The following is a 27,394-nucleotide window of genomic DNA, read 5'->3' on the forward strand; positions in this document are numbered from 1 at the left end:
TCGGTGGCAGGCAAGCCCCCGCCGCAAGCGGCGATGACCTACCTGTCCCAGCCCCATCAGAATTTGTTACATGAGGTGATGCCAGGGCATTTATATGACTAGACACATTAAATTTAGGAGCCCTAGATTACATACCGGGTAGGTTGATAGTGCTGGCGTAGATAAACGTGTTAATGAAGTTTTATTACTTTTAAGGACACAACCTTTTGTCGCACAAGGCTCCAACTTGAAGTCTCATCAATCTTCGTTTTCAAATATGTGATAGAACTTTTGTGGATGAGACGGTAGGTGACGCAGTCGTATGCAAATAGCCGTATGTGAGAAGCGATATTATTGAGGTCAGAATAATGTTAAGCATATGTAAACAGTGTTCTGTCTGTGCGTCAGTCAATGGACTACATTTCCGTTACCTCTCAATAGGTAGGCGGCAGGATGGAAAGGATGCTTGTGGAAGCTTGCAAGATTCCTGCTGAGTAAGGCATATTGCAGTTCCTAAAGAACAATGGCAGGAACGGATCGCCGCCACATTATGTATGTGAACGTCTCAATACCGAGGAAACGGCAGACCGACACCAAATAGCTTCAAAGATATTACCCGCTCTACTGTAACTCTACTCTACTCTAAAACTGTCTCGCGAAAATGAATGTCTCACAAACAGCGAACGTGGTACCACGTCCTTCTTTTTTCTTTTTTTTTTTTTTTTACCTGGGATGTTTAGCGACCCGTTCTGCTGTAAATCTGTTCATGAGATCACCTTGGGAGCCGCAAGTTATTTCACAGTCCCTAACGTATTAAATTATATATATATCGGAGCTTTAGTATTGCAGTTTCGGTAATTTTGCTGCTCATGAAAATGTTGTCCATGCGTGGGGGCACTAATTACCCAGTTGCTTTCCGTTGGAAAGTTATAGTTAACCTTTGTGAAGCGTGCTATACATATAAATAAAGAGAGTTTCTAAAAAAGCTGTTCAGGTTTAGAATACTTATCAATAATATGCAGTCAAAGTTACTTGTTTAAGAGCCGCTTATTCTGGCGTTTTCAATAGAGATGCATATCCGGAAGAGCGAAGGAGTGCGAACAAGATTCCCTCATGCCGACGATAGATGCCGAACGCTTACGTGTAATAACAATCTTTACAAGGCTTTTACGAATTATTAAAATGCTGACAAGCGTGACAATATTGCCCGGTGATCAATGTAACAATATTATATCAATTACCTTGCATCGTTGCAGTACAATTATGTTGGTCGTTGGCCTCCTCTGAAACAGCTGAAACAACTGATGTGCTGCGTTCAAATTTCGCATTAGGAAGTAACGTAATCGTCGGTAATTCTTTTTCTCTGCGTAAATGCATGATCCGGCCCAACATATTGCGATACTGAAACTATATATCTAATGCTTATTGAAAAAACTGCCCGCGTGGTCTATGGCGAGTTCCATCAGAGTCCTCTTGCCAAAGTTCTTGTCGTCAGTCGGAAAAGAGAGTTTAGGAAGCTCCCTGCAGGCTTCAGAACCGCGCACGTACTGTCCACAAACCAGGCTCAACGGCTCGCCAAATACTTTCTCCATGATTTCGTGCATGAACTGCTTTGCTGGCGTGTCCGAGCATCCCTCCAGTGCCTCGTCGAAGCAGTCCTCGACAGTGTGGAAGGCGCTGCAAAATAAATCAGAACGGCATGGAGAAAAGGCATCACGAGACAGCTTTAATCCCTCCCATCTGTCGCCGCCTCACGCGGATCCTATTTCGCGTTCATGGACACTGTTAATCGTTTAACCATTGTTCCTGTAACGTGTGTCTATATAGATCTTATGAAAAATTGCTCCCATCTATCGGACTTTCAGCGAACCGCACTACGCGACGCCATGTTGAAGGGTTGAGGGAGTCGACGGCGCTGTTATGGTTTCTGCCGTCGCACTAGCTGTGTCTGTTTTGTGCTGTGGTTTCCGTGCTATTTGCTCGAATTTAAAGCAAACAATGACGCAATGGACGATTTGCTTGTCCACGCTTGCTACATTCCAATTTCACTTCGTAGAGCGATACTGCATTGCCAAAACGTCTTGCGAACGACGGCATCAGCGTAGCTACAAACGGCGAAACCTTCGTTGCTGCTCCGGTGCATTTCTTAACACACTGCTCAAATACGTAGCCATGAAAGAGCTTGATATTGCTTCCAGGTGTAAAACAAGTCTGCGATGTCATTACACTGCGTCGGCCGCCGCAGAATGCTTTCAAGTCCAGTGCGGGCTAGGCTCAACCTGTTACTGCGCCCGGCGCTTGGCCTTGATTACTGCCGCTCCACCGTACGTTGTACGAACAGGCATGCTCGAAGGAGCTCGGTATTGTTACTTTTTTTTTTTAAATACACGACCGGTGCCTAATAAACAGTGCGCTTCAAAGGATCTTTACAATTCCCAATACAGCGCGCGCACTGCTGTTCCCATCCTCTGTCAGGACGTTAACTGGTGGGATTCCACGCGCGCTGATTCTCCTCAGATATGTAGCTCCTGTCGCCGTCATATCGTGGTTCCATTTCTTGGAAATCGATAAATTAGCAAGTACTCCTGCCTGAGTAGTCACATCGCAGGGGTCTAGCCTTGTACCCACACTCAATTTCAAGCTTCTTCATGAACGCATATTCGAGCAATGTTTTGTGGAATGCGCAGTTTGGGCAGCAAAGCGATTCTTCCCTACATTGCTGCTTTTCTTCTTTTTTCTTTCTATAATTCTTGACGGAATTGAAATATTTTAATATTTTTTTCCGTTGTCCATGTCAGGGATGGGCCCAGAGTGAGACAGACATCAACTATTGGAGCCGATTCAGAGCCTGTATCAGTTTTTGACATTAGAAAAAGTTAGTTTTGCTTTTCTATATATCGGGAGGGGGGGGGGGGGGTGGTGAACGAGGTAATAGTGGCTTTCTTTGCTTCTGAAGATTTTGAATGCAGAACTTGATAGCACTGCATTCTCCTTCAGTATTTGACACTATAGCGGCATTCTTCAAGGAATTATTTTCTGAAAACATAGCGAATGCTGAATGGCGGTTTTTTTATAGTTGCCGAATATATTTTGCGAAGTCCGAATTTATGGGGAACGCAGTAAATTTACCCTTGAAAGAACACAAATGGCATCATTGTATAGTTGTGATGCATAACTTTTTGTCACATATTGCCAAAGAACAATCAGTATTTGCCAGTAGCAATTCAGGGAAGTAGTGCTCAGCATCATGGGCATACAGAAAATGTCAGGCCTGCATTTATAGGTCTGGGTGTCTTAAGGCAAAATAAAGTTGGAATACATGCGTGCGCTCATCCTTGTTTCTCCTGCATCGATAGCCACAGTCGCAAACCTCAAGTCTGCTGCTAAGCGCGGTAAGGCTCGCTGAAAACGATATTGGTCTATGTATAGTGCTAAATGGTTGACAGTTTCAATCCTTACCTCATAACGCTAATTTGCTTGCGCGCCATGAAGCTTAAACTAAAAAAAACGGCACTTTTCAGTGATATGGATGGGAGAAAACAAAACCAGCGATGTCCAAACTAAGGCGGGACTCATTTTCGATGCCCTTCACATAACTCGCAGAAAAAAATCTCGCATTAATAAAAAAAGTAGACAGCGCGGTGTTCACCGTCACTGCAGCAACCACAATCTTTCTAACTCGTGCTAGGCGAGAGCAGCTAAATGGTACAGGCAGTTGCTGCCACGTATACTTTGCGTCTTACCTTCTGCAAGTCGTGGTCTAGATACGCATCTCAGCAACTGAAGCTTAGATGCAGTGGACTACATTCGATTAATCGATGAATTGAAGGCGTAAAGACATTAGAATTTCGCGTTGGAATTTAAGATAACAGTCTGGCGCCTTTGAATTGCCGCAACGCCTTTTATCTGGATACCTGGACGTATACCTGACGTAGAACACCTCTCGACAACTTGTATGCATGAAGCCGTAAAATATGGGATGAGTTAGTGCAACAAGAAAATCAGGAGCAACATACTCTTGCAGATCCTTTCCGCGAAAAGGTGATGCGAGTCTGTCTCAGACAAATATAACACACCGTGGGCTGTATATTTTGCCTGCCTTGGCATTGAGGACGAGTTCGCAATCTTTCAAAGCAGGCTAAATAAGATACCTATTCATAATTCAAGTGCGCCGTTGATCGAAAGTGTGCCTACGGCACGAGAAGCACCCGAGAGTCGATTAACACACGGCCACAAGAAAAAAGCAAACTCAAGGGGTCTAACTTGCTGCATCTTTTCTTCAACATCTTTATTTTAGTTTTGAGTAAAGCAAGGAACGCAACAGTATGTCGGCATTATCGTCGAAAACGAACATTAACCCAGCGCCCACGCAACCCTCTATCATGCCGCTTGCCGTTCCTCAATTCAACTACTCTCAAACATAGCGGAAACGCGCGCGGCGGTCGCTAGATGGCAGTAACTTTGCGTAAGGTCTGCAGTCAGACTATATGTGTGCCGCTTTAACCAAGATGCACAAACGTTCCTGCGTGGTCTAAGGGTAGTTTGTCATCGTCTGGTTCCAATGGTCCGGGAGTGTTTGACTCTCTTCTCACCCTTCAACTTCAAAGAACTGAGCCATTTCATGTGGCCTCGGGATGTCGCTCAAACCGTCGATAGATGGTGCCATCATGCCACCTGGCATCTACAACCTGCCAGGAGCATTGTTGGTATTTTTCGCTTGCACTGTCAGGTTGCATAAACAACGGGGCCTTTCACATTATTGTGGTAAAAACCTACGCCCTTTCGATATTTGTTCCTCGATCTCTTAAACCTGCCACGTTGGGTCTAACTATAAATTGTTCTTAAATAGAGATCATCATTTTCATATCTTGACCACTGCTTTTTACTTTTCTTTTACTTCATGATTGGCTTTTTCCTAATGATTTTTTTATTCGATATAAAGCCGCTCACGATTTATCAGTGTTGGTAATCGCTAGCTAATCTGGTGTTTGTTCTGTAAGTTTTTGGCACGTGGCTATTTGTTGACTAATACCTGACTGTGGTAAGATTGTACCTATGATCTGCATTTAGAAATATTTTTTCTACAAGTATCTTACTTCGCTTGAATTGTTTACAATATCTTAATATATATTCTCTGTAATAAGTCACATATTACTGTGTTGCAGCCGTTTCCGCACCACGCGATATGGGATTATGGCGGACCTTCAACTCGGATAGGACAGGAGCAACAACCGCAAGGGTTGACTAGCAGCCGTGCTTTCGACGATTGGAAGTGCTTACCAACAGGCGTAGCCGGACGTCTTATCTTTCGGTGCAACAACGATTCCTTTCTCCATGTCGTCACGCATGGTCTTGTGACACTGGTTGAGATCAGTGCCCGCCTTGTTCAAGCATGCAATACTTTTGTGGTAAACTGCAAGAAAAAAAAATATATATGCCCGCATTTCGATTTTTGTCCTTAGTATAATCACTGTGAGTATAATGTAAGCATCTTTGCTACGTTTGGTTAATTGAGCATCTTGAGAAAACGACTCTGCATTTCCTTTTGGGACATAACTCTACATCAACCGCTGCCGAACTTGTAGCCATTCGGGAATCTATTCGCTATATATGTGGGGAACCACCTCAAAAATGGTGTATATTCACGGACTCGAAGACTGCATTACAAATTTTGGAAAACTTCTTACGCCACACTGCCTATCAGTCCCTGGCACTAAACATTACGGAGCTCATCACATCTGCCCAGCTGCAAGGCCACATGATAATGTTTCAATGGATTCCTGCCCACTGCGGCCTCCATGGGAATGAGCAGGCCGATGTTGAAGCGAAAAGCGCTCTCATCAATGGCTTCCAAACAGCTGTGCCTTTTTCAAGAGCGGATACGACGTGTCTTCTAAAGAGCTGTATGAATATTGCTACAGCGACTTACTGGGCTCAACCAGACGCCCGACACATGCGTCTAAGAAAGCTTGATCGAACATTTAAATTTACTGTTTCGCGTGATATTCCGCGTCATCAGGCATGCTTGATACATCGACTTCGTTTAAACGTGGCTTTCACGCGCAAGTACTTACATTTAATTGGACAGATGGACTCACCGGAATGTTTAACTTGTGGCATCCCAGAGACTGTGGACCATGTATTATTGGTGTGCCCAGAGTATGCGAACGAAAGAAATGTGCTAGCTGCTTCCTTGAAGCATTTAGACAAGAGGCCTCTGTCGGAGGAACTGCTGCTGGGCGCTTGGCAGGACAAGGGAAGGGCATCCAGGCAGTGCGCGCTCTTTGCCGTTATTTGAGCGCCAGTGGACTTGATTCACGTTTGTAAAGCAAGCTGCTGTGTCTGTATATATATTTCATATGCCTTCTCCCACATCGTCACCCATCATGACCTTCTTTCTTCTCTCCTTCCCCTTCCCCAGTGCAGAGTAGCAGGCCAGATTTGAATTATTCGGGCCAACCTCTCTGCCTTTTCCTATCAATAAATCCATCTATCTATATTGAGACTTAAACGATAAACAAATAAAAGCATTGATGCTTCTTAGGTAAGTCATGATTTAGACCTAGCATTCGTAAAATGTTAATTGGGGGCTGATGTGTAAGTTCGGGCTTCGGGAGACGGCTGCCGTTACCATTTTTGAATCTGATGTCACTAACTCAGAAGGAATTATCACGAGCATGAGAACGGGCAAGGTGTCGGGATGGGCGCACGCAGTAATAGTCCACTCTCTCCCATAATCCGGAAAAAATTTCACGATCGGCGCCACCGCGGAGTGCGCTTGGGCACGCGTTTGCGCGTTGTAGCTCATACGCGGCAGTATTTCGTCGACCACCATGCGCACTCACCGCCGCCTCCGCCGCCGAGTCACCCAGTTTTTTTTTGAGGGCGCAAGTCAATGATGTTATACGCCGCATTTCTCTCTGTGGCACCGCTGTCCGTTCAGTCGCGCGAAGATATATACTATCGGCTAGTGGAAGCACACTAAGAGCACATGGGTTCCAATCGGGAATCCGGAGCAAGTTTCCTTGCTCCGAGACAAGAGCACGTGCAAATGTGTGGTTTCGATTTAAAGCGATGTTTGTGTTGGGCACCGACAACTATTCTGCTCTTTTATGGATTCTGATATCTCCTTGAGGTTTTATTACTTTCAAACAAAGATTTATGCCCGATAATTTGTTTTTCATTGCGGTGATGAAATGAAAACGAACTGTCGTGTTTAAAACACGAAAAACCTTGACGTACTTTCGTTCTGTTCGTTGCCTTCTGTGCAGGTGGCCTCGTACAGCTCGTCCATGGCCTGCAGACCAATGACGACGGCGACGCGTGGGATGCCGTCAAGACACCGTTGGACAAATTCCTCGGAACACGAGATCTGTTCCGCCAGATACCTAAAATGATTGAGGATAAAAGCTTAGTTTTGTTTGTGCACGGTGCATATAGCGTAAATAGGGCCTATAAGGTCTAAAAACAGAAAACATGCTACTTGATTGCTCTTAAGACTCATTAAGAGGTGAAAATGCGAAGGCATCTCTTTCTTCCTGTGTTAAAGATCTGCACTCAAATCTGCTTAGGTTCAGTAACGTGAAATCATTTTTCTTTATGCTGTCGATTACGTCACGACATGTTCGTTTCTTTGCCGTGCCTTTTCCATTTCCGACACGCGCTGTCCGCTTTAAATCAAGGGAATTTAAAACTGAAGGTTCATTGGTGCTTCCCTGCCGCACGAGACTGCTGTGCCGGGGTGTATTTTGGCAACGGCACTAGATGGCGCAACTGTTCTGTCTAACGGGAGGTTCCTGTCTTGTTTTTAATTCAGCATGCGCAGGTTCGGGAATGTTTTCGTTGCCCGCCAGAACTTATAATAGGTTTGATCATTTCTTGTTGATTTTATTTTGCTTTATATTTACTGTCCCTCTTGCCCTTTTCTTCAGCGTCCTGCGGCGTCTTTATGCTAGTCAATGGGAATAACAAACGCGTTGTCGTGCAGTCAGCGTGACATATTCGTTTGCACGCTCTGCTGTGGTACGGAAGGATGGTGGCTCGATTTTGGCGATGCCACTTTAAGGGGCACTTCATGCGGACACATTTTTGGCCGACACTTCCCGTCTACACCACTCATGGGCCCAAGATAGGCTTTCTCCTTAATAAAGTAGTTGGTCATCCTGACAGAATGACTTGTCCCGTGACTGTTGCCACCAAAAGCGCAAATGACGGTCGTTAGACATGCCAACTTCATCAGTGTCACGCATCACTTTACACAGGGCATGGGATTTGCTTGTGGACAACGTGGCTCAACACCGTCTGTTGGTTTTGCAGGCCGTGTAGTGGTTTTTAGATGTGACAACGAGCCCTTCGTATGAGCAACTATACAACCTGCCGGATCATCTAGGAAGCACCGTGCCGCATGATGCGAGTGTGTGCGTGCTAACTGTGCAGACGTTCCAGTTTGTTCGTCTAGGAAACGTGACGGTGGAGGTAATTTTCCCAACCAGAATTACCAGGCAATTATGTCATCTGCAGTGGATCATCTAAAAGCCTGAGAGCGCGCATCGTTTCTGTTCCTTGTTTTCAACAGACTGCAGAAAGGGTGGGTGAGGCTAAAAAGTTTGTTGCAGGGGGTCAGGTGGATGCAGCTAGCACAGGGCAATTGCAAAATAATTGCAAATTGCGAAATAATGAGAGAGACATTTGCCCTGCAGTGCGTATAGTCGAAGTGATGATGGTGGTAGTGATAATTAGCTGTAACAAACTTTCATCAGCGGTACTAAAATACCCACAGCTTCGTCTTTTACTTACTTGCAGTAATCGTCAAACTCTTTGCCGCCCTCCGGGAGCTTGGTTACGTTGCTGTAGACGAGAAAGTCAGAGCCGCATGCATTGAGCTGGTCCCGAGTGCAGCCAGGCTTCAGCGCCAACTCCTCTGAAAAGACTAGGAGAGCAATGCTTGTATAGAAGAAGCAGGGAATGTTGTACTGTAGATAGAAGAATTCACGATGTACTTTCGGGGCTTGAAGCACAATCCTAATTACTCAGTAAAAGACCAGTCATCATAATAAGTTGTGCTTCTGCGGTGTGCACTAATTGCTATTAACACTTTAGTCAGATTCATGGGTCTGTCAGAAGTGTTTCTTCGTTCTCATTGACTACATGCTTCACGTAAAACTTCCAAGAATTCGTTTTAATTTTGTACAGGTAACGTGATAACTTTATGAAACATGACGGCTCTATGTGTACTGGAAAAAATCGCGCACTGGAAAAAATCGCACAGCGCACAGCGCGCACTGGAAAAAATCGAAATAGGTTCGGACTTGGCATACCTGCACAAGCATCAAAAGGATATCACGCGGAATCTCCGCGGAAGCGAGATGATAACGGTGCAAAACATGCTTTGAAAGCAGTCGGATTTCGACATAGTTGACATATTATGCAAAATTATTTCTCCGATAAATAGGTGCATTTCACTCAGAAGGCCTCAGCTTGATTCCGTTGTACTAAGTAACAACAGCTGGCCTAACTCATTAGAGTTCGATTCATGCAATGTCCATAAAAACCATTGGCCTTTGGAGACCAACATCGAAGGTTTGGCCCAGCTTGGTTACGAGGGGGCGGTACCGTTTTGTTACGGCGAAGACGATGATAGCACTAAAATGTTATCTTGTACTAGTCATACAAAGAAGAAAAATGGCTGGTTTGGTTTGGTTCGTGGGGTTTAACGTCTCAAGCGAGTCAGGTTATGACAGACGTCATAATGGAGGGCTCTGGAAATTTCGACCACCTGGTGTTCTTTAACGTGCACTGACATCGCACAGCACACGGGCGCCTTGCTTTTCGCCTCCACAGAAAAGCGGCTGCAGCGGCCGGGATTCGATCCCGCATCCTTGGGCACAGTAGTCGAGTGCCCTAACCACGGCACCACCACGGCGGGGAAAAAAAGAATGATAAACCAGAAAAACGCGTATTACATAAATCGCACAGCAGGAAGTCCAAGAGCTCAAGGCTGAATCGGGACCTCCTATAGAAGGATGTATAAATTTGTGCACAATAATATTGGAACAGCAAACTCAGTCAAAAGAATACAAAACCAGCTAAGACAATACGGCAAGTAACAAAACGAAAGTAAACGGCAGAAAAGTTTATACGCGGTTGCTGCTGTTAAGATAAAATTCTTAAAAGTTTTATACAATTTGATACGCATGAAATAACTCATGTGCGAGATATGAACAAAGCACAATGCAAAGTGGAAAACATGTTTGATCGTTGTATTGCACAATTGCGATGATACGATTAACAGTTGTTGTTTGAAATAGAGCAGTGATGGAGATTATTTAACATGAGGAGGCAGGTTTTTGAAAATATGCAAAGATGCAAAAAGCCTTGTGCTTGCCGTATTCGGTTCCAACAGTTTATGACAAAACATTGTCGTTGGCAGTCCTCGTTTGTTAGTATTGATGGTGGCCTTCCTATTGATTACATTTGAGGGTTGGGTACTGTGCAGTTTTATAGAGTAGGATTGCGAATCTGGAGGTAATTGATGAGGCGACTGATAAAATGTTGCTATCGTGAAGAAGTTATAGCATATTGCTGCGGTGTGAACTGGAAGGTATTGTACGGATAGCCTGCTTTTGAAAATGCTGTAGTTGATTTAAAAGCGATGGCTAAGTGTTTCCCCATGATGCGATTCAGTAATTAAGGACACTATGAATGAATGCTTACTAACAGATATTGAATTGCCACGGGTGAGAAAGATACGCACTCTTTGTAATGCTTTCATGCCGAAGCCACCTTTCTGTTGAAGCTAGAGATGTGTTTATTTTATTCAAGGCTGGCATTCAGAGTAAATCCAAAAAAGTGCTATGTTCAGAAACTTTAATGAAATAGGAATTAGAAGATAGTGATGAGATGTGTACGGGAGTCTTGTGACTGGAGCTAAATAACATCAGTGGTGTCTTAGTAGGGTTAATTTGTAAGTATAGTAACGACGACACCAGTGTAAAACAATATTGTGATCAGTACTGAGCATTGATGTTAATGAGTGAATTAATTTATCAGTGGCTAATATAGTAGTATTGGTTAAGTCGACAAATACTGCGCAGCCAAACCATCCGTCATCAATGGCTAATTTAATTTTATCAGAGAAGGCGACCAGTGTAAGGTTAGTTGAATATCCCGACCGGAAAGCGAATTGGTGAGGTGACGATGCACTGAACTTTGAAAAGCAATTATTAAAGTGAGCCTCGATGCATTTCTCCATTACTTCGCTAAAATATGGTAAAATGATAATGGGGCGGTAATTCGAGATGGAATAATGGTGACCCTCTTAAAAGCTAGAAAAATTTATTTCTACTGAGCTGCCGAGGAAATAGTCCCGTTTCAAATACGAGGTTAATAATATAAAAAGACTGTCGCCAATAACATGGGCAATCCTTTTTTAATACTGGTAGTTGAAGGTAGTCAAGCCCTGCATTTGTTGTCTTTTGTTCAAGAGTACGAGCTTGAATTCCTTGGATGGTGTCGCGAGGCACCGAAAATGACTCTGGGGAACGAGGAAAAGGCGAAAGACTACCATCGATTGGCAGCGAGATGACTGCATTAGAAATCTTGAAACTTTTAATAACAAATAAATGTTCGTGAATGGTGCGTGACGACATGATAATTCTTTAAGTGGTCAAATCACGTGTTTCTCTGTTAACAAGTATTGAATACTTTCCATTCTTCCTTGTGCTCATTTATAAGCTGGTTAATTTTTATTCATATTATTTTAGCTTCTTAGAGTACATTGCTGGGTATGTTAATGTAAGTGGCGCAACGGGATTTCACCCTGCGTTCGGAGGGCCGCTGTTTACCATTCTTGTAAAGGTTATCTTTCTTACGCATTGGGTTTGGAGGCCGGTGGTTATCCAAGGATTATATAAAGCGCACTATTGTTTACGACACCTAAAGATTTCAGAAGTGTTAGGCATTGATGTACGATGGTTGAAGATGTTTCGAAAGCCACTGCTCCATCTCATCTGTTGGTTACTTTAAATTCGACCAGTCAAGTATAAAACTTTGGAAATAAATTCATATATAATAACCACGGTCCTAAATTATTTTTCTTTTTATGATTGGGGAAGCTGAAGTAGAAGCGAAAGAAAAATGAGTAGTAGTCTGTTATATCAACTTCAAGGACCCGGCAGTCTTTACGATAAATAAAGGTAGAGAAAAATGTGGTAAATGAGCGTACTTCTGCCCTCTAAGAACGCATCTAATTAGCAGCGTAATTAAAGACTTTTATCGTAAACCGAGGAAGCAGTTGGAGTAGTTAACAATGCCAGGATTATAGGATTATTTCCGTCTAAATAATTAATGTTAATGTCGCCCATTATGACTGCTTTTCTCTCCTTCGATGCTACCTTATATACAATTATGTGAAGTGATGATCAAAAGTCGCTGACTGATGACGATGAAGATCGACATAAGCATCCAAAAGGAAGCATATTTTGACTAGTAGGCAAGGAAGATTCGCTTACCTCTATCCACACAGATACACAGTCGGCAATGTCAATATCAACATTTTGCGAGATGGAAATGGCGGCGCCACCGTGCGGTTTCGATGAGCGATAGAAGTATACTGAAGGGTAGAAATGAAGCTAAATCTGTTTTCATCGTCAGGAGATAACTACGTTTCCGTAATGCAGATGAATGAAAAGTGATGTTCTATTGAAAACAGTTTATACGCAGATATCATGAAAGTAGATTTTTACACTTCTGAAATTGAGATGCATCTTGGATAAACGGGGTACGCTGCCCAAGCGAGAAGTAGCATGATATGCTAGTAGCAGGCAAAGAGAGGCTGACTCCATTCGTTTGCGACGGTTTAGCGACAAAACGCCAAATTGGCCTCAGAGCAGGTGGTGCGGTAAGCTTTGCCTTCGGGCGTTCGTCTCGCGTTAATTTGTCATCTTCCAATCGACAAGACACGAATTTCCGGCCCCTTTCCTTCTTCATTTTCATTCATTCATTCATTTATATAGGCGCGTTTTGTTCAAAGTACGTTTTCAGGCTTTCAAGAAAGACATCTAGAGTATTACTTTTTACAATGAAGTCAGGCAGCATGTTCCACTCTTTAACCCCTCGAGGAAAAAAGCTGTATTTAAAACAATCATTATGAGAAAGTGGCACGGGAATATACATACTACGGCGATGTCTTGGTGGCTCATTGGGGTGTATTGCAAAATAGTGTGATGTGTTAATCTTAAAGTGACCATGGATTATAAGAAAGAGATACCTCAACCTTTCTATCTTAGCGCGGCATTCTAGTTTTTCGAGGTAGGCTGATTTGCATAATTCGGTCGGTATTTCTGCCGTATTTATTGTAGATAAAACGGGAAGCAAGTTTCAATTTTTTGTTTTGTTAGATAAGGGGTAGGGGTCCCACACAATGTTCCCATATTCAAGTGCCGGTCTTACCAGGGTCATATAAGTCCTGCCCTGCCAAAGCCCTGCCAAAGCCCTGCCAAATAGCCTTTAGTTTTCTTGGGTAAAATGGTCATGATAAGCACGGTATTCGGGATTTCCTCGGTGAAAGTCAAGTTTAGCTGTGTCATTTCCGTCACATCTGCCGTACCTTGTTCATGAACAAAGCAACAAATTAGTTTTTTTAATGGTGCAACACTCTCTGGCAAGCTTTTTGAAGGGTGGCAAACTGAGGAATTCAACGCTGTCATACGTGCCGTTCAGACACGCTTATGTTGCAGCCGGTGTCATCCTGCGAAAAAGGTAAGCTGCGGTCCGTTCTTGTCCAATATGGATAAAAACTGGAGCTCCACGTGCTGAGTTCTCGCCCCGTGTTTTCACTCATTCATTCCAAATTATATAAAAAAAAATATATTGACTTTACTTTCTAGATTGTACGCACAATTTTTGACAAATCTATGTGAAGTAAAAAGAGCCCTTGTCGGCCCTTTCGAGGCGTTTTGGCTCTTGGAGGGTGCCGTGAGGGCACCATCACTATACACGTATACGAACAAAATCCCGAGGCGTGGCTGATTTCATCAAAAGCTGGACAGGTTTATAAACTAGCGGCATTCTACAAAACAATCTTAAACTGCTCTGTGCTTGGAATAATTAACGCCGATCTGGATGCCAACATAGTGTCTGCCGAAGTAGAAAGGAAACCCGAAAAGTTAATTGCTTTTTGAACTAATTTTGAACAATGTCGGAAAGTTTGACCCTTCTGGGTTTAATTATTGCGTACTACATCAAACATTAAAGTGTGCGCCACTTTTTTTTATTGATACTGGTAACCATAGCTTGATTGTTGTTATATTGAGGGTTATACAATACAATGCACAACAGACAAAAAATTCCGTAATGGCTCCGCCACGGGGCTGCAGTGGCTAAGGCGCTCGACTGCAGGGACCAAGGACGCGGGACGGAGTCCTGGCTGCGGCTGCCGCTTTTCGACATAGGCGGAAAGCTAAACGCCTTTGTTCTATGCGACATGAGTGCACGTTAACGAACCTCGGACTGCCGAAATTTCCTCCGCCCTCGACTATGCCGTCTCTCATAGCCTTAGTCGCTTTGGGACGTTAAGCCCAACAAACCAAACAAAACCATCTCGCAAGGTTAGGTTGAACGCACTTGACACAAAAATCAATGAAACGTTTGAATTTGTGCAGATTTGCTTGCTCGACAACTTCAGCAGGCAAAGCATTCCAAGTTTCAATCGCGTCAGTAACAAAAAAGTAGAGGAAAACATCAGTATGTGTGTCGTAAGGCTTGACTGATTTAGTCTGGTGCGTTCTCGCGCTCTCTGTCCTTGACGATGAACATATCAAATTTGTTATCTTTAAATCCCTTTGAAGTAACTGAAATAAAAGCTTTAATGCAGATTTTCGCTCTCGAATTTAAGAAAACTCGGGTTCGCATGAATTTAGCATTTCCGTCATTTAGCCCTTTCTTCTGTGTTTTGACGAAATAAAACATGCGGCCATTTTCTAAGTGCGTTCCAGTACCATTTAAAACTTTTTGTTGGGGGTTCCAGACAACGCGGGCGCATTCCTTGGATGGGCAAATGAAGGCTTTTTAGGCATTTAAATTGACCTTTTTTGTTTCATATTGTACTTTTTTCTAATGAAGTAAAGTTGTTGGAAAGCTGTAGAGCGCACATCGTAATATGTTTACGCCACTTCCCAATATGCGTAATTGTGACTCCTAAATACTTGAAAGTATCAACATTTAAAAGCTATCTTTAACGCCGTTATAAAAAGATAACCACGCACTATTCTCTTTAGTGATGTGCGTAAATTAAGATTATTCAGTGTGATAAATTTTCATGTCCCATTTTGGCACCAGGATGCAAAAAATGGTAGAATCGGTTTATTCTGATCTGATTACCAAGTTCAGTTATTTGAGAATAAATTACGCAGTCATCTGCAAAAAGCCTCATTTCTGCATGAGACTCAATAAGCTCGTTAATATCTATATAGTAAACAGGTAATAATAATAGGGCTAAGGCCGGACCTTGAGGAATGTCAGAAAACACTTCTAAAGTAGACGAAGAGGAACAGACACCAACACGCACGAATTGATTGCGATTGTTTAGACAGGCTTCGACTCACATCAGAATTGTTTAGCTAATGCCTGATTTAAGTAATTTGAAAAGTAATTTACTTCGCGAACCTTATCGGATGTTTTTGCGAGACCTGAGAAACGATATCTATTTTTATTGGGCACTTATGGCTGAAGTAAAATCATGTATCGTTTCTATAAATTGTGCTATAGCAGGCAGTCCTTTCAAGACGCATTGCTGATGCTGATAAAGAAACTCGTTATCCTCAAGAAAAATTCGTATGTGTTTGCATAATGATACGTTCTTACAATTATTAGCTCATACTTATCAAGGAAACTCGGCAATATATATTTGTAAGTAATCGATTGCCGCCTTTAAAAACAGGTGTTACGGCTGCGCAACGCCAGTCTTACGACAACGAGTTTCTCGAAGAGACCTTTGTCAAGAAAAATGACACCCATTCCGCATATCACTTTAGAAACTGTGTTGAAGTTTCATCCGGCCCGCTAACTTCCTTAGAAATTAAAAGTAAAAATTGATTAAACACGGCAGCTTTAGTCACAATCTGAGCTGCGTTACAGCAGAGACTTCAATGGAGTTTACTTTTTTTTTTTGATTTATTATGCTCATACATTCTTTTGCAGCGGATATACGCCGGTCGTCTCAGTTTACAAGCCAAAGATTCAGGTACTCACCAGTCGCAACGGTGATCGCGCACAACACAACACCCAGCACTGCTAACTTCATCGCGCTGAGCGGGAAAATCCTTCCTGACTCAAGCACACCGGGTGGCTTTCTGCGTTGCAAATGGACGGGAGGGCTCATACTTTTACGTGGTGTTTTCGTCGGCTTGAGGAAAATAATTTTTTTTTCTATCCATATATTGCGATGTAGGTGTGTGCGTAGAAAAAACAGCGACTCATGTGTAAGCAGAGAAGTTCCATCACGTCGTGTTGTAAATATTTGTGGCAATGGTGATTACCTTGTCGAGGAACCCGGCATGCACCAGGCACCAAGATTGAATCACAAGGCCCATGCCTTCCTCATGGTGCTTCGAATACGAAAAGTTGCCTACTTCTAGTGAAAAGCAAGGCGAAAAAGAGAAGTAAAACTCTCGTAATTATTCCTGGCATTAGCGTATCTTCTCGAGTATGGAAAACCCCATCGCCTTTCGTGCGGTTATTTGCTAGGAAAGCAGTGCGTAATTCTGTACTTATAGAACTAATACTTAAGGGTCTTCTTTTAAGCTATTGGTGAATTTTTTGTGCATTATACCTAGCAATTGGAAGCTAGTTTCGGCATTCTCAACTACGTCCTATTAAAGATCATAACCGAAGCGAAAAATTAACATAAATATCTCGTAGGGCTAAAGCACTAACGGAGGCTACTGACCCGAGCAAAAATATTTTCTTGCTTGTGGAGCAGCTGCGCTGCTAAGAAACGTTGTTGAGCTGCATATCAGTGCATTGCTATGCACAACGACTGCATATCTAAAGCAGTAGAGTTGCAATTTGGGTCAGCTGGTAGGTTGGTTTGAAGAAAAAAAAAGCACTCCAAAGACGGAGGCCAAAGAAGAGAGGAGGCTCACACAAGGAGTCTGTCGTACTTTTTTTAATGCTTTTTGTTTTTGTTTTGTCAAGAGAATATCTAAGCCCCTTATTAAATTCAGGAGCCTTATATGCTCCATGAGCCTTATATGCGTTTCCATGTACTAGAACTGCATATTAGATGCATAACAAAGCATTTTTATGCACAGCAACTGCATCTCAGTTCGTTAGCAAATTGCCGTGGCATCGGTAAGTCGCGTTGTATGACGATATAAATTCGCAGCCAATCAATAGAAAAGATTTCATTGGTGAAAAAAGTATGTCACATTTCAGTCATCTTCACCGAAGTAGGCGACAGAAGAGTAAATCTTGTACAACAGCGCTTTCGCAGCACAATCGCGTTTAATCCCAATATTTCCTTACTTTTCTAGCTCATGTTCTCGCACAATTTCTTCTCCTTTAATGATTCAGCGAATGTCCATGATCCCAACAGCTAGCGGGCAGGTGCTACTGAGGACATACGCTACATTTATGTCGTTAAGGCTGTTTGAGTGGTTTGAATATGGTTGTTCATCAAGGCGCTTAGTCCGGTCAGGTATCTTTATACCTTTATCAGGTATCAGATACCTTTATCAGGTATCACCTTTATTACCTGAGGTATTACCTTTATCGGTCAGGTATCTGTTTATTAGATCTTTTAACCAGAGCTGATTCTTTTGACTCAATGTTTTCTTCATAGCCTTTAATTTGAGAGCCATTTATTTCTACGTTTACTTTTTGTATTTTGCATCTGAGCCTTGTATTTATTGTTGTATTTTGTGTTACAACTTGTATTTAACATTTTTCAATTTTGCTAATCCTGTTCTTTTTGCATATATTGTGTATTCGCCCCTCCTGCTTGGGCCTACTGTAGGCCTGCAGTATGTTCTAAATAAATAAAAAAAATAAATTACTTTCGTCGCTTCCTCGAGGTGGGCAGCGATTGTTAATGGCGTCGTTTCAATGTGCAGATCGCAAACAAACGCGCTTCTTTTTTTTTTGTTGCACAGTTTGTTATCCTAATCGTAAAGAAAGCTATAAACGTGCCGTGCGATAAGTTTGTCCATGGGTTAATTTTAAAACAGTATTCACACAGTGATCGTACACCAAGAATGAAGTATTACTGTATAACTCTCATACACTAACATTGTTTCCGCAGGAGCTGTTTTTCATTAACTGAATGATTTCACAATGCTTCTTTACATATGCCTAGCTCGGATGCGCTAAGGCAATAAATTTTGTTAAAACCTGACTGCGGAAACAGTGTTTGTCTATGACCAGAAAGTTCCATAACATAAGATCATTATATGCTTGAGAGGGCGCCCAAAAATGTTTTCATAACATCGAAAACGGAATACGCACACAGCTTACCTCTCTGCTGCGTGTATCTGCTGTTTGCAGACACGCAGCTATGCACTGACGGACAGTTTGGGCGGTACGAGTATGGTATCCCATAAAACTCCCTTGAGTTGGCGACTGTAGTCACAGAGTGCCAAGATGTCAAGATATACTGTGATTTCAGTGTTCCGGAAGCTTTTTGGGTATTTTGTATAAATTTACGTTCAAAATTTCGATTATTACGGCTCGAGAGTCATGGTCTTAAGTGGCGGTAATATATATGTCAAAGTGAACGGTTAAAACACGAGTTTATTGTGGAAAACATTTAAAGGAGTCATGACACCAATAATGGAAAATAAGCGATTTATTGCATCTTATTCCTGAAGTGCCAAGCATATAAACCTGAAAGTTTCAGCGGCATCGGAGCTGCAGATATTTTAAAACTAGTATTTTCGCTTCTTCGTGTACAGGTTGCTGATCTGGCAACCAGCGCAGCCGGTGACGATATAGGCCAACTTCTCTTCGGCTGCTGCATCTTCTGTTCACGAGCAGCGTCAACTGCGGTTGCGCGAAGCCGCGGTAATTTCGGCTAAACAGTAGTCATGCTGCTTACCGAGGTTATCGCAAACTATAAGCTTTTCGTGGATATCTGTTAGCGCTTTTAACCTGGGGAATAGCGGCATCTGTGGGCGGGATTCAGGTGCACGTAGGCTCCCGAGTACGAAATACGCACGAGCTGACCCGCTCGAATAGCGTACACATTGCACACTGAAAAACGTCACAAAAGCAACACATAAAACATGCAATGTATATAGCGCCGTCCTGCAGCGCTTTTGTATAATCTTCGGGTACCGCCCGGCAGCGCAGCAGCGTAATGTATAGGGCGCGGCGCAGTACATCAAGGCACCCAATATCCCGGCCATCCCGTCTTAGCAGCATCGTTTATGCTGCTTGTTGTCACGCCCAAGTCTGGCCTTAGCCGCATCATGAAAGTAGACAATATGCTCATGAGGCTTACAGCACAGGATGCCGCAAGCTGACAGCAACGTCGCCCGCGAGCGCGAAGGACGACGGCGCTGTGGGTTTAATTCCGCTTCTCCTAATCGTCACTAGGACTAAATTACTTCGCATCGAAGCCACAGCGGATGGCATTTTGTAATAGATTAGCGAGTCATTTCTCAACCTCACTTTTTCGTAGTAAAGGAAATGATTATTTTCGGCTACGCCTTAGCAGCGGAGCTAGCGTGAGCAAAACCGGTTGTGAGCAACACCTCCCACTGTATGGGTCGGCATTTCACAAGCTTCCATTTTTGAAATTCCCTTTTCGAGGATCTATGATTATTACAAGGGAAAAAAATTAGCATGCTTTTCTGACATTGGCGCGGATGGCTTGCGCGGAAGACACTGCCGGGGCGACCGGCGCGGCGACTTTTACGACGGTGGGGGTAGTGCTGCCATCGGACGATGGCGGCAGTTGCGCCAAAGGTGGATGCCTGGGCATAAACTAAATAGCGCATCACTACAGTCTGTGTTCTGTTTTCAGAAAGATGCTGAGTATACTTATTGGGAGTCATGTTAGCTAGCGCGAACACAGTGTATCGGCCGCTTATCGGCGCTTGCATTGCAGGAGACGATGCGATGGGTGGTGTCGCTCTGTGACGTCACTAAGCATTTCAACATGGCGGTCGCAGTCGGTGCGAGGAGCTTCGTGGCGGCAACTTCAGCCACTTATTTTGAAATAATGAATGCGTCTAGGGTGCTCAAATTTCAGAAATAAAATAATAAGGTCCAATTGTGTCTCCCAGACTACGAAACTGCAATATGTTGGATGACGGTTGCATGTACCCTTTAAATAGATACAGCTGATTAACTCGGAACACAGTGCTGCACTTCCACTGTTAAAGGAAAGTATTTTTCATAACGCAGCTAACACGGTAGCGGTATCTCCCACGATGGAAGCGTTGCGAACGACTGGGTGGCGAAAAAAAAAAAAGCTCGAAGAAATAGGCATGGGCAGGGTATGTAGTGCGAAGAGAGCATAACCGATGGTCGCTTAGGGTAACAAATTGGATTTCAAGGGAAGGAAAGTGTTTCAGGGGGCGGCAGAAAATTAGGTGGGAGGATGAGGTTAAAATGTTCGCTGGGATGAAGTGGATGCAGGTAGCACAAGACTGGGCTAATTAGAGTAGTATTGGAGGGGCCTTTGCCCTGCAGTGGGTATGTTCGGCTAATAAAGAGGATGATGACATAATATAAAACAACCATTACAATGGCGACCCCAATCTGAGGGTAGGTTTGGTTTGGTTTAACGTCCCAGAATTAGTTTAACGTCCCCAAATGCCGTAGTGGAGGGCTTCAGGTCGATTTCGACCACCTTGCTTTCCTTAACGTGTACAGGCATCGCATAGCATACCGTAGCACACCATGCTTTGTGTTCTGTTTCCTTCGAGACGCGGCCGCCGTGGCCAGGATCGAACAGCGCCCTAAAACTTGTGTCACTAGACGGGGCTATCCTCAGAGAATGAATGTTTTGACAAACTATATTTTTTGCCGTGACACCGAGCCTCAAGGCTTCTGTACCAGTCTGTCAAGGTTATTTTTAAAGAAACGAGGTCGGGTGAAATCCGGTACTTTTCCCTGCACGAAACAGTAAGGGGTCGACTACAATAGCATTGTCTGCTGGTGAAATGTCGCAGGGCATTACGGCGCCAAAATCGAAATTCCTGCCCTATTATAACCACCCCGTGCGCTTTTTTTTTTTCGCTTTGATGGGTGTTAAAAAGAAGACGGTGGTCTGAAGTTATGTCACTGTTGATTCCGAGGGTGACGGAACAGAAGAATATGCATGACAAGTAAAACAGCGGGAGATGCTGGAATCGAGCATCGTATTAATAATTGCAACAAGTCACCTGAGGACATAACGTTTGCTGTCCGTCATACCACGACGCTACATCAAAAGGTCATGATATAATTTTCCAGTGGCTACCTGGACATTGCGGTATTGAGGGAAACCACCAGGCAGACCAAGTTGCCCGTTCTGCACACAACGACGGAACTACAGTGAACATTCCTATATCTAGAGTTGACGCACCTTGTCGACTTCGTTCCTTAGCGGCGGAGCTAACGCTTTCAGCCTGGACCAAAGGAGAATTTTCTAATCGACGCTTCAGGGAACTAGACCCTGGGCTGCGCCTTCGTGTTCCCCCTAACAAAGGGCGGCGCGAAACAACACTGATGTGCCGTATGTGGCTCGGTGTTGCATTCACCAAAAAATACGCTCATGTGATGAGAATGGCGGATAGCCCTAACTATGAAAGATGCGGCTGCGAAGAGACCACACAGCATCTCCTTTGTGAGTGCCCTGCTTTTTCAAGCGAAAGCTATGCGCTGCGTTCGGCTCTGGACCATCTTGACCGCCGTCCTTTCACAGAGGAGAAAATCCTCGGCCCATGGCCACAGAAGGCGTCTAACGGCAAAGCATTCAAAGCACTTATGTGTTTTATGAGAGACACAAACTTGATTGAGAAACTGTGACTGTGCTCCTCGCCGCCTTACCTTTCCTATCATTCTCGTCTATCTTTCTCCTTTAAACTCCTCATTCCCCTTCCCCAGTGCAGGGTAGCAAACCGGAAGCTTTCCTGGTTAACCTCTATGCCTTCTCTCTCTTTCTCTCTCTCTCTATTTTTGTCCGTCATGGGCTTTTAAGTATGCCTGATATGACGTCGTTTTGTATGTGACTGTGAACTGATTTATGGAATTCACTTTGAGGATGTTCCGAAAAAATGTTAGAATGCAAACTTTGGTAACAGGCCGGCTAATCTGCATGCTATTCATAACAAGTCATGTCCGCCGGGACGAATAATTTTTTGGCGAAATTATTTTATAACATTGGTTTAGAATATTTTATTATAATATTTAGAATCGTTTGAATGTTTCCACTGTGAACCAGTTACAAACACTTTCAAGCTTATGTTACAAGCAGGCTTGCACGGTTTCGTAAAATTCCGTACGAGTGTGGAAGCGTCTTGCGTGCGATGAAAGCCCTGATGGACGTCGCAAAGCCCTACAGACATCTGCCTTTACTGCTATTTCACTCGGCGGTGCACGTCAATACACAACAGTATCCTTCGCCTAAACAAACAAAAAGCCCATCGAAATGTTCTCATATATCCAGTAAGATATTTCAAAATATTTAAAATGTTGGCTATAATAGACATCGGCCGGCCGCTTCGAGCTCAGCAAAGATTCCTTCGGACGCCAGCCGAGGGAATCTTTGCTGAGTTTTCTGTGGATGAGTACTTAACGTTTCCTGGCTAGTCATTGGACTAGGTGATAAAGGGATGAATTCACTCAAAGCGAGGACTATTACAGCGAGGGAAATAACAGCTGGCGGCCCTCTTGTCAGCAATAATATCTCTCGAGCGCCCGAGAGCGCCGCTGCACTTTCTGCCCCTCCTTTTCTGCTCATTCTTATCTCCTGCCAGACCTCCTCTCTGATCTTTCATTCTTGTTTGCTTTTACTGGCGACCTTGAGCGGACATCAGCCACGCGACGTACCACATAACAGCTCACATATAAAACAATTCTTCAAACACAGATTATTAAACATAATCGTCAGAGGTTAACAGATTCGGCACGCTGTTTCTCTCTAAAGTTGCCTCCATAATGCCACTGTGTCAAGGTCAAGGTGCAAGTATTTTTCTGTACAGATGGGTAATTTAAAATTAGTTTTAAGGCAAAAGTCTTTTTGCCCCATGAGCGCCGTCACAGGAACCTCTGAACGGAAGCTATGAACAAAATGTGGGAACGGATGTGACGTCGCCCTTTATGTGACGTCAAGCTTAGACATAAATTTTTCTAGATTTGGAAGCAAGCTCTTAATTATAGGAAGAAATTCTTATACCTAGGGACAAACAAGTACACATAGAGATACTTTGTTCCTAGTTAGCTCTCACGCCATAGCTAATACAGCAAAATAGAGATGAACTAGAGACATGGCGTCACGCCATCAGAAAGTAGCGATTTTCAATTTAAACTTACCATGGCCTATAGGCAGGGCTCATACGTGAAGAGAGATGGCACCCTTTAGATGACGAGGGCACCTATGAGTACCAAACTATTTACATTGAATACGAAGATATTGTGGTGCATTGACGGTTCAACATAGATACGATGGAATTCAAAGTTCTCAATAAATAGCAGCGAAGTAAATCATGTATATCGCATTGCATGATCCGTGACATTCCAAAAACGGGATCCATATCTCTAAGACGTTGTCAAACAGACGTTTTGACGGAGCCACCAAATAGACTCGCAAGTATTTCGCTTTGCCAAAGCATGTTTCTATTAGCCCATTTCATCAGTATAAATCAAACTGTTTTCATCTCCATTAGTTGCCAGCCATCGTTCGTGGTCAGTTTCTCCACGCGTCTATGGACTTTGTAAAGCCTTCCTAGGCTACGCATGGAGCTGAGAATAAGTTGTGGTGCAGCCTATTTATGAAACAAATAACGTGCTTGAATGCTGTGTGGAAAGCTAAATGCTTAGTGTGACATGGCGACGTAGATAACAACATTTAGTTGTCGCATAGGTGCAAAAAAAAAAAAAAAAGAGTCAGATGCGGAGTCGAAGAGGTATGCACTGCTTGCAAGGTGCATTCCGACTGGGGCAGTGCGGCTTCTGCCACAATCGAGATGCCTCTGCCGCGGAGACTGGTATGCCCACCAATCTAAACTGCCTGTTAGCAACACAATCTTTTATGATATTAAGGTAACCCGGGAAGGTTTAGTGGCATTGCGTATCCTACTGGCAGATTCAATTCGTGTCGAGTTTGTGAGAAAAAACATATGTACAGATTATCTAAGTGTGTGTGAATAAATTTCGGCTAGAGGGTACCTTTCGGTGAAGGCCTCAACGTTGCAGTCTAATTTTACAAAAAAAAAAAAAAAAAAAACAGCGGGAACAAACTTTGCAGATATGTTTGGAGTTACAAATACCCCAAGCTTCGTATTTTACTTACTTGCAGTAATCTTCGAATTCTTCGCCGTCCTCCGGGATGGTGGTTACATTGCTGTAGACGAGGTAGTCAGAGCCACATACATTGAGCTCGTCTCGAGTGCAGCCAGACTTCGGAGCCAACTCCTCCGAAAAGACCAGCTAGTACAATTCATAATCATTTAGGAGCAAGAAAAATTTTTTTTATTTGAAATGGAAAATGAATCACAACTCACTCCCTAAATGTTGAAGCACAGTGCTAATGGCTTGGTTCACTAGTTGCCATAAGCACTTCACCTTCATACGTAAGTCCGGGGCGTTTCTTTGTTGTCGGTAACTCACCCCTAGAGACATGCTTCAAGTGAAAGATTCCGGAATTCGTTTCAAATTTGTACGGGTAATGTGAAAGCTTTAAGAAACACGATGAGCGCTTGTGTTGTGGTGTGTGTTTTCTTCCCTTTTGTCCGTCGTCCTGGTGTTACGATGACACTACACGGACGATGATAAAAAAGCCCACAGGGGAAAATGAATTCAACAGGTTTTGTATTGCAGCACGGACATCAGTGTATATCATGCGAAAACTATGCCGGAACGACATGGAAACGACGTAAAAGTGCTTGTAAAGCACACTGATTTACATATAATGATTGTGTTGTCCGATAACTACATAGGCAAGTTTTACACTGAATGCTTCAGCTTGGTTCCGTGTTACCGAATAACAACAGCTGCCCTAGCGTTTTGCACCGCGATGCACATAATTTCTATAAACACAATTATTATTTGAAGATTAACATGGAATGTTTCACTTCGCTTGGTCGCCCACACCACTAATTATGTCATCTGTTAAATATCGGTGAAGACAGTGCTAGCACTATAAGGTATTTGTTGCAAATCCCTTCGAATGACAACAAATTATGTCCTTAATGATACAACACTCTCCAGTTGGCCTATTAAGTGGTGGCAAACTTAGAATCAATCACTGTGATAAGTGCCGTAAAAATACCAAAGTTTTATTAACGGCGTCATCCTGGGAAAAAAATCAAGCTGGCGTCGGATCATGTACAATCGTGAGAAAAATTGTTTGCCCGCGTGCTGAGTGTTTGTTCCGTTTTTCCACTAATTCGTTCTCAGACATAAAATAATATTTATAAACTTTCCGTACCGTTTTTTAAGATATTTTGGCTTTTAGAGGAGCCGTGAAGGCACCACATACTGCTGTGAAGCAAACCTCGCGGTCTGGCTAATTGTAGCAAAAGGCTGTAGAGTAGTATAAAACAGGTGGAAGTTAGAAAACCACCCAAGTGGCTCTGTGCTCGGAGTAATTATTGCCGTTTTTCATGTAGGCATATTGCATACCGAAGAATGAGGGCAACTGAAACTTTACTCTTAGAACCCCTTGAACAAGCTCTGAAAATTTAACCCTTGTGGGATTGATTCTTGCCGCCTGCATCAAACATGAGAGGGTGTGCCTTTTATGGTACTTGTCGGAGCTGCGTTGCCGAAGGTAGCCTTTGATAGAGTACTTTCAGCTTTTTGGCGTTTATACTGTTTTGTTTTTGCTGCAGATTTACCCTGGTTGTCCCAATTGACAAGCAAACAATGCAGATACTCACCTGACCCAACAGCCACCGCGCACAACACGATACCCCGCACTGTGAACTTCATCGCACCGAACTTGAAAGTTCTTCTTCACACAAACACACCAGTGACGTTGCTTTCTGCGTTCCAAGTAGTTGGGATAGCTCGGACCCATACGTGATATACTCGTCGACTTGAGGAAAGTAGTTATGTGTCCCATCCATATATTGCGATGTAAGTATTTGCTTAGGCATATCAGCGAGGCGTGTGTAAGCGGCAGTGACCAATCCCGTCGTGTTGCAAATATTTGTGGCTATGGTGATTAACCTGTCGAATAAACTGGCATGCACCAGGCACAAAGATTGAATTAAGATGCCTCGGCGTTCCTCAGTATTTCACATACAGCAAGTTTCCTCCTTCTAGTTACCAGAAAGACGTAAAAAAAAAATTATTAATTATTCCTGGCTAGCGTAGCTTATTTTGTAATGAAAATCACCTCCTCTTTCGTGGGGCCATTAACTAGGGCACCACATCTGCATAATTAACTATTTATAGTCGCTCTAGATTAAGGTCTTCCTTTAAGCTATTGGGGAAAGTGACACGCTCTTCTGATAACAAATAATTGACAGCCGACTCCGATCATTTATCTTAACTTCACATTGTTAACAGAATCAACAAAATCCCAGCCAAATGTCTTATAATGCGAAATAACTTATCTGGCGTTTACTACGCCGAGCAAAGTCTTGTCTTGCATTTGGAGCAGCTGCTAAAAAACGCTGTACAGCTTCACCGCAACGCTTTTCCAAGGTGCCAGCAAGTATCGCTGTATGCATTGCAATCGCGCAGCTGATGAATAAACAGAGAGATCATTGCTTACAAATATGTGTCTCCTTTCTGTGAACTTCAGATAAGTAAGGGACAGAAGAATAAAGTCTGTTTAATGCCTATTTCACATAATTTTATCCAAAAATTCTCTGACAATTTTTTCATATTCTGGCGCAATTTTTCTCGTTTAATGATTCAGCGAATGTCCAATGATCCAGACATCTAGCTGGCAGGTGCTGCTGGGAACATACGCGACACTTGTATTTGCCAATAAGGTTGTTCGAGAGGCCTGAATTTGGATGCCCATCAAGGCGCTTGCGTCTTGGCTTATTCGGTCATGTGTCTGCATATTACATTCGTCACTTCCTTGAAGGGGGCTGAGGGAGGACCATTCTTAATGGCGTTTAAATTTGCAGATCGCAAACAAACGCGCTCCTATTTTGTTCCACTGTTGTCATCGGCAGTGCTAGCTATCTGCTATTTCATACGTTGTCATAAAGAGCTGTAAACGTGGCGTGCGACGCGTTTGCTCATTTGTTTA

General features: G+C 43.3%; 1 protein-coding gene across 1 annotated transcript; it reads right to left on the reverse strand.

Annotated features, from left to right (window-relative positions):
- Positions 1–1,394: 1,394 nt before the first annotated feature.
- LOC146175971 (uncharacterized) lies at positions 1,395–26,115 on the reverse strand. The gene is made up of 5 exons (XM_084581230.1): positions 26,064–26,115; positions 8,776–8,908; positions 7,222–7,367; positions 5,260–5,392; positions 1,395–1,656 (listed from the first exon to the last, which is right to left on the reverse strand). Exons 1-5 carry the CDS (start codon positions 26,113–26,115, stop codon positions 1,395–1,397), a joined length of 726 nt encoding a protein of 241 aa, XP_084437356.1.
- Positions 26,116–27,394: the final 1,279 nt, after the last annotated feature.

This window comes from Amblyomma maculatum, chromosome 10 (assembly GCF_055883805.1).
Source record: "Amblyomma maculatum isolate TAMU_Amacu chromosome 10, ASM5588380v1, whole genome shotgun sequence".
NCBI lineage: Eukaryota > Metazoa > Arthropoda > Arachnida > Ixodida > Ixodidae > Amblyomma > Amblyomma maculatum.